The sequence below is a fragment of the Rhipicephalus sanguineus genome, chromosome 8 (assembly GCF_013339695.2).
Source record: "Rhipicephalus sanguineus isolate Rsan-2018 chromosome 8, BIME_Rsan_1.4, whole genome shotgun sequence".
NCBI lineage: Eukaryota > Metazoa > Arthropoda > Arachnida > Ixodida > Ixodidae > Rhipicephalus > Rhipicephalus sanguineus.
In genome coordinates, this window is record NC_051183.1 from 92759001 (window position 1) to 92773256 (window position 14256).

The window sequence follows — 14256 nt, forward strand, 5'->3', positions numbered from 1 at the left end:
CGATGATGGCAAGCACGTTAGTAAAGATCAGCAATCTTCTTTCGACATTAACATTTGCCTTCAGTGTCCCTTCATACAAATATGCTTCAAGCACTGTACAACTCCCCTCACAGCTGCCATAATTCTACAAATTGCAACTCATGCACAGGCCATCATCCAAGCATTGCTTCTATAGTCTGGTACAACTTTAGAAGTCTGCTGTGGCATTTCCTTCTCAAAAACGGACAAGCCTGCACCAATGAGCACACACTGAGATTGACGGCCGGTGACCCCACCATCAGATAACACTGCCGAGTGTATGAGCGGGTCTGCGTACCTCTTTAGTCGAGGGAGGCGATTGGCTGCCCCGCTTCGGCCATCTGGGTGAGACCTCTCTGGACTTCTCAAGTTGTAACCGGCTACGGTGTCATGCTCGTCAAGCACCGGACTTCAAGAATACAGCAATTTTACACTCAAACTTTAACTTGGAGCTGCCCGAACCCCACCAACAGGTCTTGTCTCGCGCCTGCAAAATGACTCTGAACAGTGCTAACTGGGTATATGTGGGGAATGTGTTCAGCAATGCATTAAAAAAAACTCTGGATGCCCCAATTCTACACGGGGCGCACGCTGAAAAATATTTACGTATGCTGGGCGAGTGCTACTCAAGATCGCCGCACAACTTTACAAATGCGCAGAGCAACCTCAAATGCTGTAGTCCACAGTAGGCTGATACTATTTTCACAGTAGCAACAGCACTGGCAGCGGTAGCCATGTTGCCTGCCTTGGAGTTTGCTGCACTGCAGGGAAATTTTGCCGTTACTCGGCAACGTTACTTCATTAATGTGGCCTGACAGGTTGCTGCACAATGCAAAAGTCACAAGAAAATGCCTTGATGGAGACGAGATAGTTCCAGTCACTTTTAGAATATCCAAATCTTTCATTTATGCTTAACCGTCTTGTCATCATAGAGCAATTATACAAGCGTTTTCTTTAGCCTTGCACCAAAGTCTGGAGTGCTTTGCCTCAAAACCTTTTCCATCCCAGCTTGGTGACGACATTTCGACAACCTCAAATGGGTTTAGCTGAGCCAACCTACCAAATCTACCAGCTGTTCTACCGCCGGTAATCTACCTGGTCCCATACTACAGCTTACCGTACACAAAGCTTTAATTTAGAGGCCACTGCTTGACCACATTTTATGGGAAAAATGAAGTAGCCAGACAGAATTGTGAACGTCATTAGAGGCTGCATTTCCGGACGGAATTGATTGCAACATCACCTAAAAGGACGCAGTCATAATTCTAGTGCAGCTGTCAAGTGGCACTTTCCACTGAGCAGATGATGGTACAAAAATAACAAATGAAACCTATACGCAGAAGAAAAAATAAGAAAATTGAGATACATTTCTCTATCATAATCAGAATACATACAGTTCTCACTTCAAGAAATACAAGCCTTGTCAGATGTAGTTTAGTTTTCTTTCTGCTAAGGGATACAAAAGCAAATACAGTCTTGCTAGTGTGGTAGATTACAGGTCAAACTTTGAATGACCTGTATCAACAAATTTATTACAGCTGTCGCCAGCTGCTGTGTCAATGAAACCACAAATTTACTCTGGAGAAAACTCGATAAAAACTGCCCACAAACTGAGCAATGCAATGAGCACATCATCACAATACCAAGATTCCTGTGGATTTGCCAAATGTCACAAGGAGTCCATGCATTGTTATCTGTGTTATCAAATGCAGAGGAGGCACATGGTGCTTTCTGACAGATAAGTTTGAAGGAATTCCATCAAAGGGCTTTTAGGATTTTTTTTTTTCATGTATAAAAAGTTACACTGCCTGCACTGTCTTTCTCAAGTGTAATGCACATTTATTTCTATGGCCGCATGCCATAACGGCATGCTAGCTATAACCTGCTTCTGAGCGAAAGGTCATGGGTTCAATCGCCGGTCGCAGTAACTGCGTTTCAACATGGGGGTAACACGGAATTCCTTGTATGTACTTAGATTATGTGAACGTTAACGACCTGATTAACCTGGAGCCCTTCAGAATGGTGCCTCTCATAACTAGGGTTAGTAGTACTTCTCAATGTGAAGTCGCACAAATTAATCTAAAAGTTGTAGTCAAGACAAGGCACACGAGCGGGGACCCAAGTATCCTGCATTTGCAAAATGGTCGTGCTAATCCTCTCTTGTGCTCATGCCATTTCTTTTTTTTGTTTGAAAAAATCGTGCTCCTGGCAATAGCGACATTGACGTTATTTTCAAATGTTAGTCTAATTCAGCTTGACGTCTGTCTCTTTGAAATGAGAGTGCACACTATTTCTCCACTATTGCTCTTCACAAAAGTACAGGAAATGGAGAAAAAACTTCCTACTTCAGTCAATTACCAACAATACTACCAAGCGTCCCAATGCCAATGCAAAATGACAAACAGATGTACAATGTATAAAAAAAGACAGTGCTTGCAGCATACAGACAAGTCATTTACATATTGCACATACTCGTTAAACCAAGGGTAGCGCACTTAATAAGATACGTAGCACCTAAAGACGACAAGCTCTGGATAAAAAAAGGATACTACTCAAAATATGTGCTGAATTAAAATGAACAATTCTGTGGGTCTGGTACATTATGTAATTTCTTCCGTACGCTAATGCTTCTGATGCTACATCACCAAACACAACTTGTTCTACGGCAATTCATAGGCATAATAAAATAAAAAATTCATATCCACCAGGAAGTACTATCAACTGCAGTGGACACATTGCACTCTAGGATGACATTGCTCCAACAGTAAGTGAGCACAAACTGCAGTACTGACAGTGTGATGGCAACAGGTGAAAGCGGTGGTGCCTTCGAATATTCACGGGCAATGCAAGAGCAGTGCTTTCCCTTCATAGGACATTCGAACCACTGGGGTACGTCTTTAAAAATATGCGATTTGCCAAAATGGGATTCTCTTCTTTTCGTTCTCGACCATGTTGCCTTACAAAGCAGTGGCAACGTTGGCGCACATCGATACTTGCATCGAAAAGATGCACATTAGACTGGCTACAGCTGTATGTCTCACATTACAAGATACAAATGAGAAAGGCTGCCATATAACCAGTGTGCGTGGAAACTGCGCCATAATCTGGAACATTAAACAGTCGGCTTTTCGTGTGTAAGGAATACAGATTCCCTTTCTTTTTATGTGTCGCATCCGTTTGGGCTTCGAGTTCAGCGTTCATCTAAGACGTCTGCCTCTGCGATGACTGAGGATGTAGAAGGCAAGCTGAAAAACCACAGGCCAGGCAAACAAGAGCACAAGGATGTGTGGAGCGACACCACCGAAGAGCCACCAGCGCTGGTTCTGTGGTGCCTGTCGAGAAACAATGAATACCAGTGAGCCGCAGGTAGTGGCCAATGGTTGGTTACGGTGTTCCAATGTTCGCAAAGCACCTTCTAAGATGAAATATTGAATTTCATCAATGTGCATACCAACACTGAGCTCCCCTGCTTCCTGTATTACATCTCAAAAACGGGTGCCTGATGATTTGATGACAACCAACCAAACCTGGTTGCAAGGACATCTTATTAGCCTGGAAACACCTTTGATACAACCTATAGTATTAGTTGTATAAACAGTCCATGGGAAGACTGAGTTTTGAAGTCATGAAAAAAATTGTTCAACAGTGAATCTCGCTAAAGCCAATATTTTGACGAGAGGGCTTGTCCTTGTCAGGGCAAGTCCTGACAACTGTGTCGAAATGTAGGCTCCAGCTACATTCACTGTTCAACAATCTCTTTATCTACATTAGTTATAAGCATATTACATTTTACATGAACCCACTGATAACGATATTGGTTTTAACATTATATATTGGTTATAACACTGAGAAGCTGCTGCACTTATCAAGTTTTAACTTCTGTGTGGTTTCTGTGGTGAAATAACCCGCTTACTAGAACGGCCTCATCCCGGATTATTGGTTATAGCAATGAAGCCTGGCTGCTCAGTGTCGGTGCTGAAAGGTAATGGAATGCAAGATCCTTGACTAGAGCGCAAACAATGTATTTCACTTTGATTTAGATCCACAGCAAAGACATAATATCAACTTTCAATGACAAATATTTGGATCAGTGCCATCTTTTTTTTATCATCTCTTTCAAGCGAAGCTTGTTATGAGTTACAGATTTCGGCGGTGGTGGCAACGACGTTGGATGCGATAAACCCGGCAATGGCGAGTGTACAGAAATGCAGCCCTCAAAGGTGCATTTGTCACATGCTTGTTTGTATGTGCCGTTTTCCAATACTCTATGGATCTTGGGCTTGTGGGTGTTTGGCCATTTCCGATATGGCAATCTCATCTTTTATCAAGACCACTTGTCATTTCACGCGGCCACATTTCACTGTTGTCTGGATATGAACTCATGACCGTCGTCGTTGCCTGTAGCAACTGAAATGTTGCACTGCTAAGTATGTGGATGAAGGTCCAATTCACAGCATGGAAGAAGGAAATAGTTTAGAAGGAAGCACTGCACATTGCAATAGAAAGAAAGGAAGAAAGAGAAGCAGCAGGGCAGGCACACACATGTCAAGCTTCACTTGCCCCCATTTTCCTGGTAGTGGAAGAGCCCCTGAATTTTTTCTTTCCTCGATAAAGTATAATTTGCTAGGTGCAACCATTAAATTTCACTGAACGTGACGGCATAGCATTGCCATCACGTAAAATGTAATAAGTAGCTCGAATGAAAAAGTCACAGTTTCGCTGCAAGGGCGAAGCAATGACTGTGATAGCAACCAGTTGGAATGTCACACGAAAAAAGGCAAGCAGCTCGAAACTTGAAGCGCACTGTTCAAGCACAAAGGACGCACAAAAAGAATAGACACAAGACAAGCACGAACGAACAATTGTCACAATTGTTACTTCTTAGTGTTTGAGCAGCGTGCTGTAAGTGTCGACTATGCACAACCAACTAGCCCCGACTTTGGCTCTTCTAGCTAGCAGCTCAATCCTTTCACAAACGAGGCCGCTGCAGCAAGCGAAGTGACCTTCGTGCGCTGTGTAACTTCAATGCAAACTTTGCGGTAACAGCACAACACGTATGTACAAATCGCCCGCCTCACGAGATACGAGTGCACGCACGGGTGACCACGCCCTGTAGGGCAAAGTACAGGTATTACAGGTAGGAGGCATGAGCTCATCGCAACTCTGGCAAAGAACGAGCAGACTGACTATTTTTAAAGCACGCCCTTCACACTCTCGCTGGTGATCAAGAGAACACGCTGAAGTGCCTCCGAGATCTGCGTACCGCCAGCGGTAAATGGTGCATATACCGTATTTACTCGCGTAATGAACGCACTCGCATAATAACGCACCCTCAACTTTAGTCGTCAAAATTGGGATTTTTTTTCCCCCGCGTAATAAACGCACCCCTAACTTCATCCGCTGCAGTCCCACGAACCAACGCGCGGCGCTTCCTCGTCGTTTATCTTATCTTCTTCCTTCCTTTTTTTCCTTTATTACGCCGACCCCCCTCGGTTTGCTTCCCCCCTCCCTCCCGCCCGCGGTAGCGCACCGTTTTGTTAGTTTTTCTATCTGTGCGCGGCGCGGTCCCTCTCTTTTGTATTGTTTTTGAAGTAAGTATCCGCACGCCGCAGCAGTATTCACGAACGGTTCGAGTGTAGAGACATCGCGGCTCACAAGCACACAGCGTAGGGAGCCTACACGACCGGTCGTGTAGGCTACCTAACAGCAAAACTGCCCACGCCATCCCACGGTCACACAAATACGAAGCTTTGCGGAGCCGGCGGCATCTAAATGTCTAATGCGGCGGTGCGGGAGCGCGCCGCGCGCGGGGATATGATGATGATGATGGTGAAACTGTGGCTTTCCCTTTTGCATCGGGTGGTCGCAATCCTTGCAGCTTGCAGCAGATAACGCCATCTACCACCGAAGCGGCGGAATTTCCGAGGCCGGGTAGGACAGCCAATCAAAACGATGCAAGACGGTGACGCGAGTTTTAGCATTGTTGTCATTGGTTGTCATCATTTTTTTTTTCGCCTCAGAAGTCATGCCATGCTGCCCACTGCCCATTCTCACCTCGTTGGAAGTTCTTTCTAAGCCTGTGTTGCGTTTTGTCGTGGACGATGGGCCGAAATGTGAGCTACACGGCCGGTTTCAAGCTACAGGCTGTGGAGTACGCACTTGAACACGGGAATCGTGCTGCCGGTAGGCATTTCGGAATTGATGAAGTACGTGTGCGCTACTGGCGGAAGCAGCATGACAAGCTCCGCGCTACAAATAGGGAGCGACGTTCCTTCAGGGGACCAAAGACCGGGAAGTTTCCTGCTGTGGAAGAGGAGGTCTTAAAATATGTCCGGGACCTACGAAACGACGGCTGTGTCGTTTCGCACGAAATGATCCAGACGCAAGCACGAGCCACAGCCAGGAAGCATGGCATCGCTCCCACGGCGTTTAAAGCGAGCAATGGGTGGACGACGCGCTTTATGCGGCGCAACGGACTGTGCTTGAGGAGGCGAACATCACTTTGCCAGCGGCTTCCTCCTTGCTACGAAAATAGTGGATTTTCACAAGTTCGTTATACGCCTGCGGCGGGACCGAGAATTCGTTCTCTCACAAATCGGGAACGCCGACCAAACACCCATCAATTTCGACATGCCGATGAGTAGGACTGTCAATGACAGGGGAGCACGTAGCGTGCTCGTTAAAACGACAGGCGCCGAAAAGCAGCGCTTCACGGTCATGCTGGCTGTCACGGCAGACGGCCGGAAGTTGCCACCGTACGTTATTTTCAAGCGAAAAACCGTGCCGAAGGCCAACTTCCCAGCCGGAATACCGTGCGGGCTCAGGAGAAAGGGTGGATGTCGGCCGATCTGATGGTCGACTGGGTGCAGACTGTCTGGGGACGACGCCCTGGCGCCCTGCTTCTCCCGTCTCTCCTTGTTCTCGATAGTTTTCGCGGCCACCTGGGAGAGGACGTTCGTCGGAAACTCAAGGAGCTGCGCACCGAGATCGCCATCATTCCGGGTGGACTCACTTCGGTGCTTCAGCCCCTTGATGTTTGCATCAATAAACCTTTCAAAGACGGTGTGCGCCGCTTGTACACGGAATGGATGGCCCATGGAGGGCACGCCCTGACGCCGACTGGCAAGATTAAGAGGCCGTCCGTCGAGCTGGTGTGCTCCTGGATCTTGGACTCATGGCGCTCGCTGCCAGGTGATCTGATAACAAAGAGTTTTAAGAAGACGGGAATCGCAAATGCGCTGGACGGCAGCGAAGACGACCACTTGTGGGACCAAGACATTGAAGTGGCCAGTGACCTGGACGACGGTACCAGCGATTCTGACGAAGATTGAAGCAATTGAAGTGCAATAAAAATGCGTGTTTTCAAATAGTGTACGCGCATGTTCATTGTAAAAGGTAAGCTACGCAACTTTTTTTTTTTGCATTATCGTATTTTCGGCTCATCCCAAAAAGTTTTAGAAAATTTACCTCGCATATAAACGCACCCCCCAACTTTGCTCTGGTTTTTCGGAAAAAAAAGTGCGTTCATTACGCGAGTAAATACGGTAAATAGCTCGCTGTTAGTATGCTGGAGGACACATGCTTCGTGGCTGGGTCATCTAATGCAGGACGCTGCGGAGCAAGCGGTCGCAGGTTCGAATCCCCGGTCGCGCACTATGGAAAATATTTTTTCTGAATTATTTTTCCTTGTGGCTTTTATATATATATATATATATACTACACGTACATACATATGCGGAACAAGACGGTGACGCCGAGGGCAAAAATCTGCTGAGAGTGCCCTATAATTGCTACCGCAATAAAAGGCAACAAGTTGCAGATAAAAATCACGAGCTTGAAAAGGTGACTGGTTAATGGTATCGCGTTATTGGCCTGTGACCCACCTTGGCATGCTGCAGCAGGGTCTCAAGAACTTCGAGGCGTGCCACCACTTCGTCCATGGTGTGCTGCAGCCGCAACACGGCCACAGCAAGCTGCTCACTCACTTCCAGGGCAAGCTGAGGCCTGCCACCACTGCCGCCGCCACCGCCCATGCCACCTGACGCACCAGGAAGCCGACCAGCCGAACGTGAAGGCCACGCAGACCCTTCGGCTCCCCCATCTGCTTCTGCGATTACGGCCACTGATCCTCAAGCCAAGGCAACACGAGAGCAGGAAGCTTGGCCAGTGTAGTGCCACAATTATTTCTAACCAATTCTGTTACGCAATTATCACCCAACAATCCGGAACAACATTTTCTGGCAGCACCAAGCCAAGATGCCACTCAAAGCCAAGAGAAGTTTCACGAGGAAGAGAATTACAGAACTGCCGTAATACTTGAGCCCTGGCGCTGTACAGCACAGACCACTTATAACGTAACCGCTTACAGTGCAGTACCGGCTATAACGCGTTTTTTTCTGACTCCCGTTTACCCTCCCATAGAACTCCATCTATACGCATACCGCTTATTGTGCAGTCCCCCGAGACGAAAGACCGGTTATAATGCGGCTGCCGGAACGTTCTCAGAGATGCGAGGGAGCGAGCATACTTCTCAGCGGAGATGCGCCGGGGGATAGAGCGGCGACGGCATTAGGGACTATACATGCGCTATCCGCACACCCGCTCTGCAACCTGCCGCCCGCAAACGGAGGAGGAAAAACCGGTACCCCGGTGCGACGATTGGCGTCTTTCCGGTTTTTCCTCCTCCCTTTGCGGGCGGCAGGTGTCCCGCTACGTGCGGAGCGGGTTTGCGGATAGCGCGTGTATAGTCCCTTACGAAGGAGGGGACGCGGAACGAATGAACAAGGAGTGGGGGAGAAAAAAAAGGGGATGGCACAGCAGCTCTGCGCGGGTGCGTGGTGTGAGGAGGGGGAGCGGTTGCGTGGCCGACGGAGAAGCCTTTGCCCCCTTGACATGCGCGCTTTGCCCCGGCCGCATGACATGCGCGCTCCGCTACGTACGGGCGCCCCCCGCATCAAGAGCACGTTACCGCTATTTGTCTCCGTCGGGAAAATAGTTGCTTCGTCGTAGAGCGCAGATATCGCGCGTGCAACCTCGATTCCCCCGCAAGTAACAATGCTTTGAGACGCGATTGAGCTTTCGCCTTTGCCACCAACAGGCAGACTTACAAGCTGGAGAGACTTTTTCAGGATAGTTGCCGCGGCTGTTCTCCTGACCACGAACCGAAACTGCGTTTCACGCGTGACGCCCTCGGTTTAGCTCGCAAGTGTGATCTCTTCTACGTCCGATGTCCGTGTTGCCTAGGGTAAGCTTCTCGCGGCGGCATGCCAAGTTGCAACGCGCACGCTAGGCCTAACGAGCGCTAGCTGCCATGTCGGTGGCCGCGGACTACAGAAGTTGTGGTTTGGTGCCAAGTCAATGAAACATTTTGCAGTTGTTGCATTTAGAAGGGGTGACTTACACCTTTAACGAAAACGCGGGCGTGCGTGTGAAACACTCGAGTTGTGGTTTGTGGTCGCCACCGTTTTCGACATGGCGCACGCGCAGTGTGCTACCGCGGCGACTTCCCATGACGGCGCATTTTTTCCGCATTTGTTATGTCGGCATCGCAGGTCCGCGGATGCTAACCGTTCAACATTTCCAAATGTAAGCAAACGCAAACTTACGTCCCAGTCACATGCCTCGATAGTCGGAATCGCGTGCCTACCCTTTGGTCATGTTTTGCACACGTGCAACCTTTCAAAAATGTTGTTTTGGTTATAGTGCGGTACCGCTTATAGTACAGATATTCGCGACTCCGGCGACTTACGTTATAAGCGGTCTATGCTGTATTATGTAAATAACGTATTTACTCGAATCTAAGCCGATGTTTTTTTCGAAAAAACGATGTGCGAAAGTGGGGGGGGGGGTCGGCTTAGATTCGAGTACGATGATTAGGTTATTTTTTCTAGCCTTGCGAATTTCGGGAGTCAGCTTAGAATTGGGGCCGGCCGAGATTCGAGTAAATACGGCAGTCTTCCCATTTACTTTGTCCTTTGTCATTGTTATAGTGATCCCATGCTTTCATTAATCTGCACTATTCACCACTCACTGCAATGAGTGATATGAAGGTAACCGAACCAATAGAGAAAAACTGTTGCGTAATAGAGTAAATTCTCGTTACACAGAACCTGAAAGGACTAGGACAAGTATGTTCCGTTTAACAGGAGTTCCATTTACTGAGAGGTGAACAGAGGTGCAGAATTCAAGTATGAAACCAATCGTGTTTGAGGCAACTGTTCCATTTTTAAGCTGCAATTCCGTTTGAGACATTCCTGTTTACAGGGAAGTCTGCTCTGTGTATATATGCCCTGGGAGCTATGTTACAAACATATGGGTTGCAGAAACCTACAAGCTGGTAAAATAATGCAAAGAGTGACCGCACATCCGCCTAACAACTGTGGGAAGCAGTGTAACAAACTTAACAAAACCACTCGCCTCTACGACGATGCGATCGGGGCAAGCGTCCAGCCCCAGGTCCGGACCTGGGTAGTGGCGCCCCCCTGTGAGGGTTGTCGTCGCCTCCTCCCCTCACAAAGGCCAGCTCTCCATTGGGCTGCTTCGACCCGTCTGGGTAGAAGGCCCACAGTTGGCTCTTGCTGTCTTGCACCAGGACCCGATTTGAGCCGTTCATGAGTGCCTCGTTGACCGCAGTGGCCACCATGCCGGAGGCCTCTTGTTCACGAGGCTCGGGTGATCCACTCTCATCCTCCTGGTTCAGTACATGTGAAATTTCCTTATTATATGGTCACTGACAGATTTTTCAGACATGCCCGATAATTTGGATGCCTTCACAGCATTGCCACGTACAAAGTAAAAAAAATGTGCAAGGATGTCTGAAGTCTCGGATGCTGAAACCTTTGCCGTCCAATTTTTCTAACATTCTGCTGCGATTGCAGGTCCCAAATGGCATTATTCAAAGTCACCATTACTGCCATTTCTATTATCCTGCACCCTCAAACCAGTGCTTAGCATGCTGACAGCAGTAGCCTTGTGCGTGGTCTGCACTTTACAACACATGGCCTAGCCGCTTCGATGTTTGCTGCCAAGCTTCGTGTTGTTCAATGTTGCTCCGTAAAATCGAATGGTGGCTGTAGTGAATCCTCAATATAATGAAAGTTGCTAAAATTGCTATTCGCTATAATGAAATTTGACCTCTTTGGGCAAAGTATAGTTACCAACTGCTCCTTCTCCGTTTTTTCTACACGAAAGCAGTTGCCAAAAATGGAGCAAATGTGAAATTTGAAAACCCTAATTTCGGTATCGACAAGAAACTATAAAGATTATAATTAGGGTGTGCGAATATTCGAAATTTCGAATATTTTTCGAAGAGTGTTTGCTATTCGATTCGATTCGCACTGAAATTTTACTATTCAAACTATTCGAACTTGCCAAAGACAAAGCCAAAGACAAATGCAGCCAACATCCAATTGAAAGTGACCCCTTCAGATTTTCAATATGCTTCACCTCATTACACTCTTGTATTGCGGCAAAGCTGCCTTTCAAGCTCCGGTACGGTCGAACTTAGGCAAGAGACAGTCAACGTGTGATTGGAAGTGGTCCCTAGATTTTCAATATGCTTCACCTCCTCACAACCCCGTATTGCGGCAAAGGTGCCTTTCAAGGTCCGTTACGGTCGAACTTAGCCAAGAACAGTCAACGTCCGTTTGGAAGTGGTCCCTAGATTTTCAAATGCTTCACCTCATCACACCCCCGTATTGCGACAAAGCTGCCTTTCAAGCTCCGCTACGGTCGCAAATGTATTAACTCAAGAAAACGCTGGTTCCAATATGGAGATGAAAGATGTGGCAGTGTTGGGGGCTTAATTAATGCTGTTTTGGACATGAAATTTGGGCAGGAAGTCCGAAAAATCGGACGCCAAAGCTTTTTAGCATCCAAAATTTCAGATGTTCTATATATCGACGTCTACAAGGCAGATTTGGAACTCCGGACTTGAAGAGAGCACACCCTTGTCTGCCACATCAGTTGAACTTCCACAGAAGTTGAAAGAGAAGGAGAGGCTGAGGAAATGGCATCTCTGCCTATCATGTGTAAAGTGTGTCGGCAACACTTTGGTTGCACCAAATCATGTACATAAATACCATTCGGCCTCTACATTGCCTCATTCTTGATAAGACAACTATGAAATATGACCCCACCAGCACTTCATCAACCTAGTGAAAAGAAACACTTTTATGTAGAGCTGTGCGAATAGCAATATTTTGGGTGCGAAGCGAATTCGAATAATAAAGATTGAGTGCGAATCAAATCGAATAATTTCGAATAATTTTCGAATATTTCTGAAACATTTTTCGAATTTCGAAGTGAAATTACAGAAAAAGTTGCAGAGAATCCCTAAGTATGTTCTTGTGAGATAGCAACATGAAAGTGTTTCTTTTCGCTAGGTTGATGAAGTGCTGGTGGGGTCATATTTCACAGTTGTCTTTCTTATCAAGAATGAGGCAATGTAGAGGCCGAATTGTATTTATGTACATGATTTGGTGCAACCAAAGTGTTGCCGACACTTTACACGTGATAGGCAGAGGTGCCATTTCCTCAGCCTCTCCTCCTCTTTCAACTTCTGTGGAAGTTCAACTGATGTGGCGGACAAGGGTGTGCTCCCTTCAAGTGCGGAGTTCCAAATCTGCCTCGTAGACGTCGATATATAAGGACATCTGAAATTTTGGATGCTAAAACGTTCGATTTTTCGGACTTCCTGCCCAAATTTCAGGTCCAAAACAGCCTTAATTGAGCCCCCAACTCTGCCACATCTTTCATCTCCATATTGGAACCAGCGTTTTCTTGAGTTAATACATTTGCGACCGTACAGGAGCTTGAAATGCAGCTTTGCGCAATACGGGGGTGTGATGAGGTGAAGCATATTAAAAATCTAGGGACCACTTCCAAACGGACGTCGACTGTCTCCAAATTCAACCGTAACGGCCCTTGAAAGGCAGCTTTGCCGCAATACGGGGTGTGAGGAGGTGAAGCATATTGAAAATCAAGGGACCATTTCCAATCGGACGTTGACTGTCTCTTACCTCAGTTCGACCGTAACGGAGCTTGAAAGGCAGCTTTGCCGCAATACGGGGGTGTGATGAGGTGAAGCATATTGAAAATCTAGGGACCACTTCGAACCGGACTTAGTCTCTTGGCTAAGTTCGACCGTAACGGAGCTTGAAAGGCAGCTTTGCCGCAATACGAGAGTGTAATGAGGTGAAGCATATTGAAAATTTGAAGGGGTCACTTCCAACCGGACTTAGTCCTTGGCTAAGTTCGACCGTAACGGAGCTTGAAAGGCAGCTTTGCCGCAATACGAGAGTATAATGAGGTGAAGCATATTGAAAATTTGAAGGGGTCACTTTCAACCGGACGTTGACTGCATTGTCTTTGGGAAGTTCGAATAGTTCGAATAGTAAAATTTCAGTGCGAATCGAATCGAATAGCAACACTATTCGAAAAATATTCGAAATTTCGAATATTCACACACCCCTACTTTTATGTTGCTATCTCACAAGCACATACTTAGGGATTCTCTGCAACTTTTCCTGTAATTTCACTTCGAATTATTCGATTCAATTCGCACTCAATCTTTATAATTCGAATTCGCTTCGCACCCAAATTTTGCTATTCGTACAGCTCTAATTATAATGATAAGAAAATTAATAGTAAAACTTTGCACAAACAATAAATTTCACAAATAAGAAAGTTCAAAAGAAATAGACTCGAGGATTATCAAGTCAGAACTCCACCATCTAGAACAACATGGCCAGGGCCGACAGTGTCAAAATGCACATCTTACAGAACCGACTTTAAATGAAAATTTTTTCTCTTTAATTTAAAAATGACTTCAACTGTCTCCTAGTGTGATGAACACTTCAGAACAATCATAGTACGTATAGAATACCTCACAAATAAAGTACACTGCTATGTTTTTACAGCAGAGCTTTTATGCCTGCCATTTGTCCGATTCGCGATGTAGACAAGAAACTATCATCATCATGCCCACACGCCTCGCTTTGTCATCTTCTGCTCTCCAAACAAAAGAGCCCAGCACGCACTCTCCCGCTGACAATTTTCCCGGTGTGGGATGCAATAATTCAGGGCGAGAGAATGAGTTCAGAGAGAGAGATAAAGAGAGAAAGAAAAAGTGAAATAGAGAGAAAGAAAGGGAAGAAAAGACAGAGAAAGAGGTAGAAAGAAATAGACACATAAAAGACAGAAAAACACACATCAAGATAGAAAGAGAAAAGAAAGGAG

The 14256-nt window shown here is 46.5% G+C and overlaps 1 protein-coding gene across 1 annotated transcript; it reads right to left on the minus strand.

Moving 5' to 3' along the window:
• Window positions 1-3143: 3143 nt before the first annotated feature.
• Window positions 3144-10726, minus strand: LOC119402213 (uncharacterized). Its single transcript, XM_037669342.2, has 3 exons — window positions 10435-10726; window positions 7902-8125; window positions 3144-3350 (listed from the first exon to the last, which is right to left on the minus strand). Exons 1-3 carry the CDS (start codon window positions 10658-10660, stop codon window positions 3216-3218), a joined length of 585 nt encoding a protein of 194 aa, XP_037525270.1. The 5' UTR covers window positions 10661-10726; the 3' UTR covers window positions 3144-3215.
• Window positions 10727-14256: the final 3530 nt, after the last annotated feature.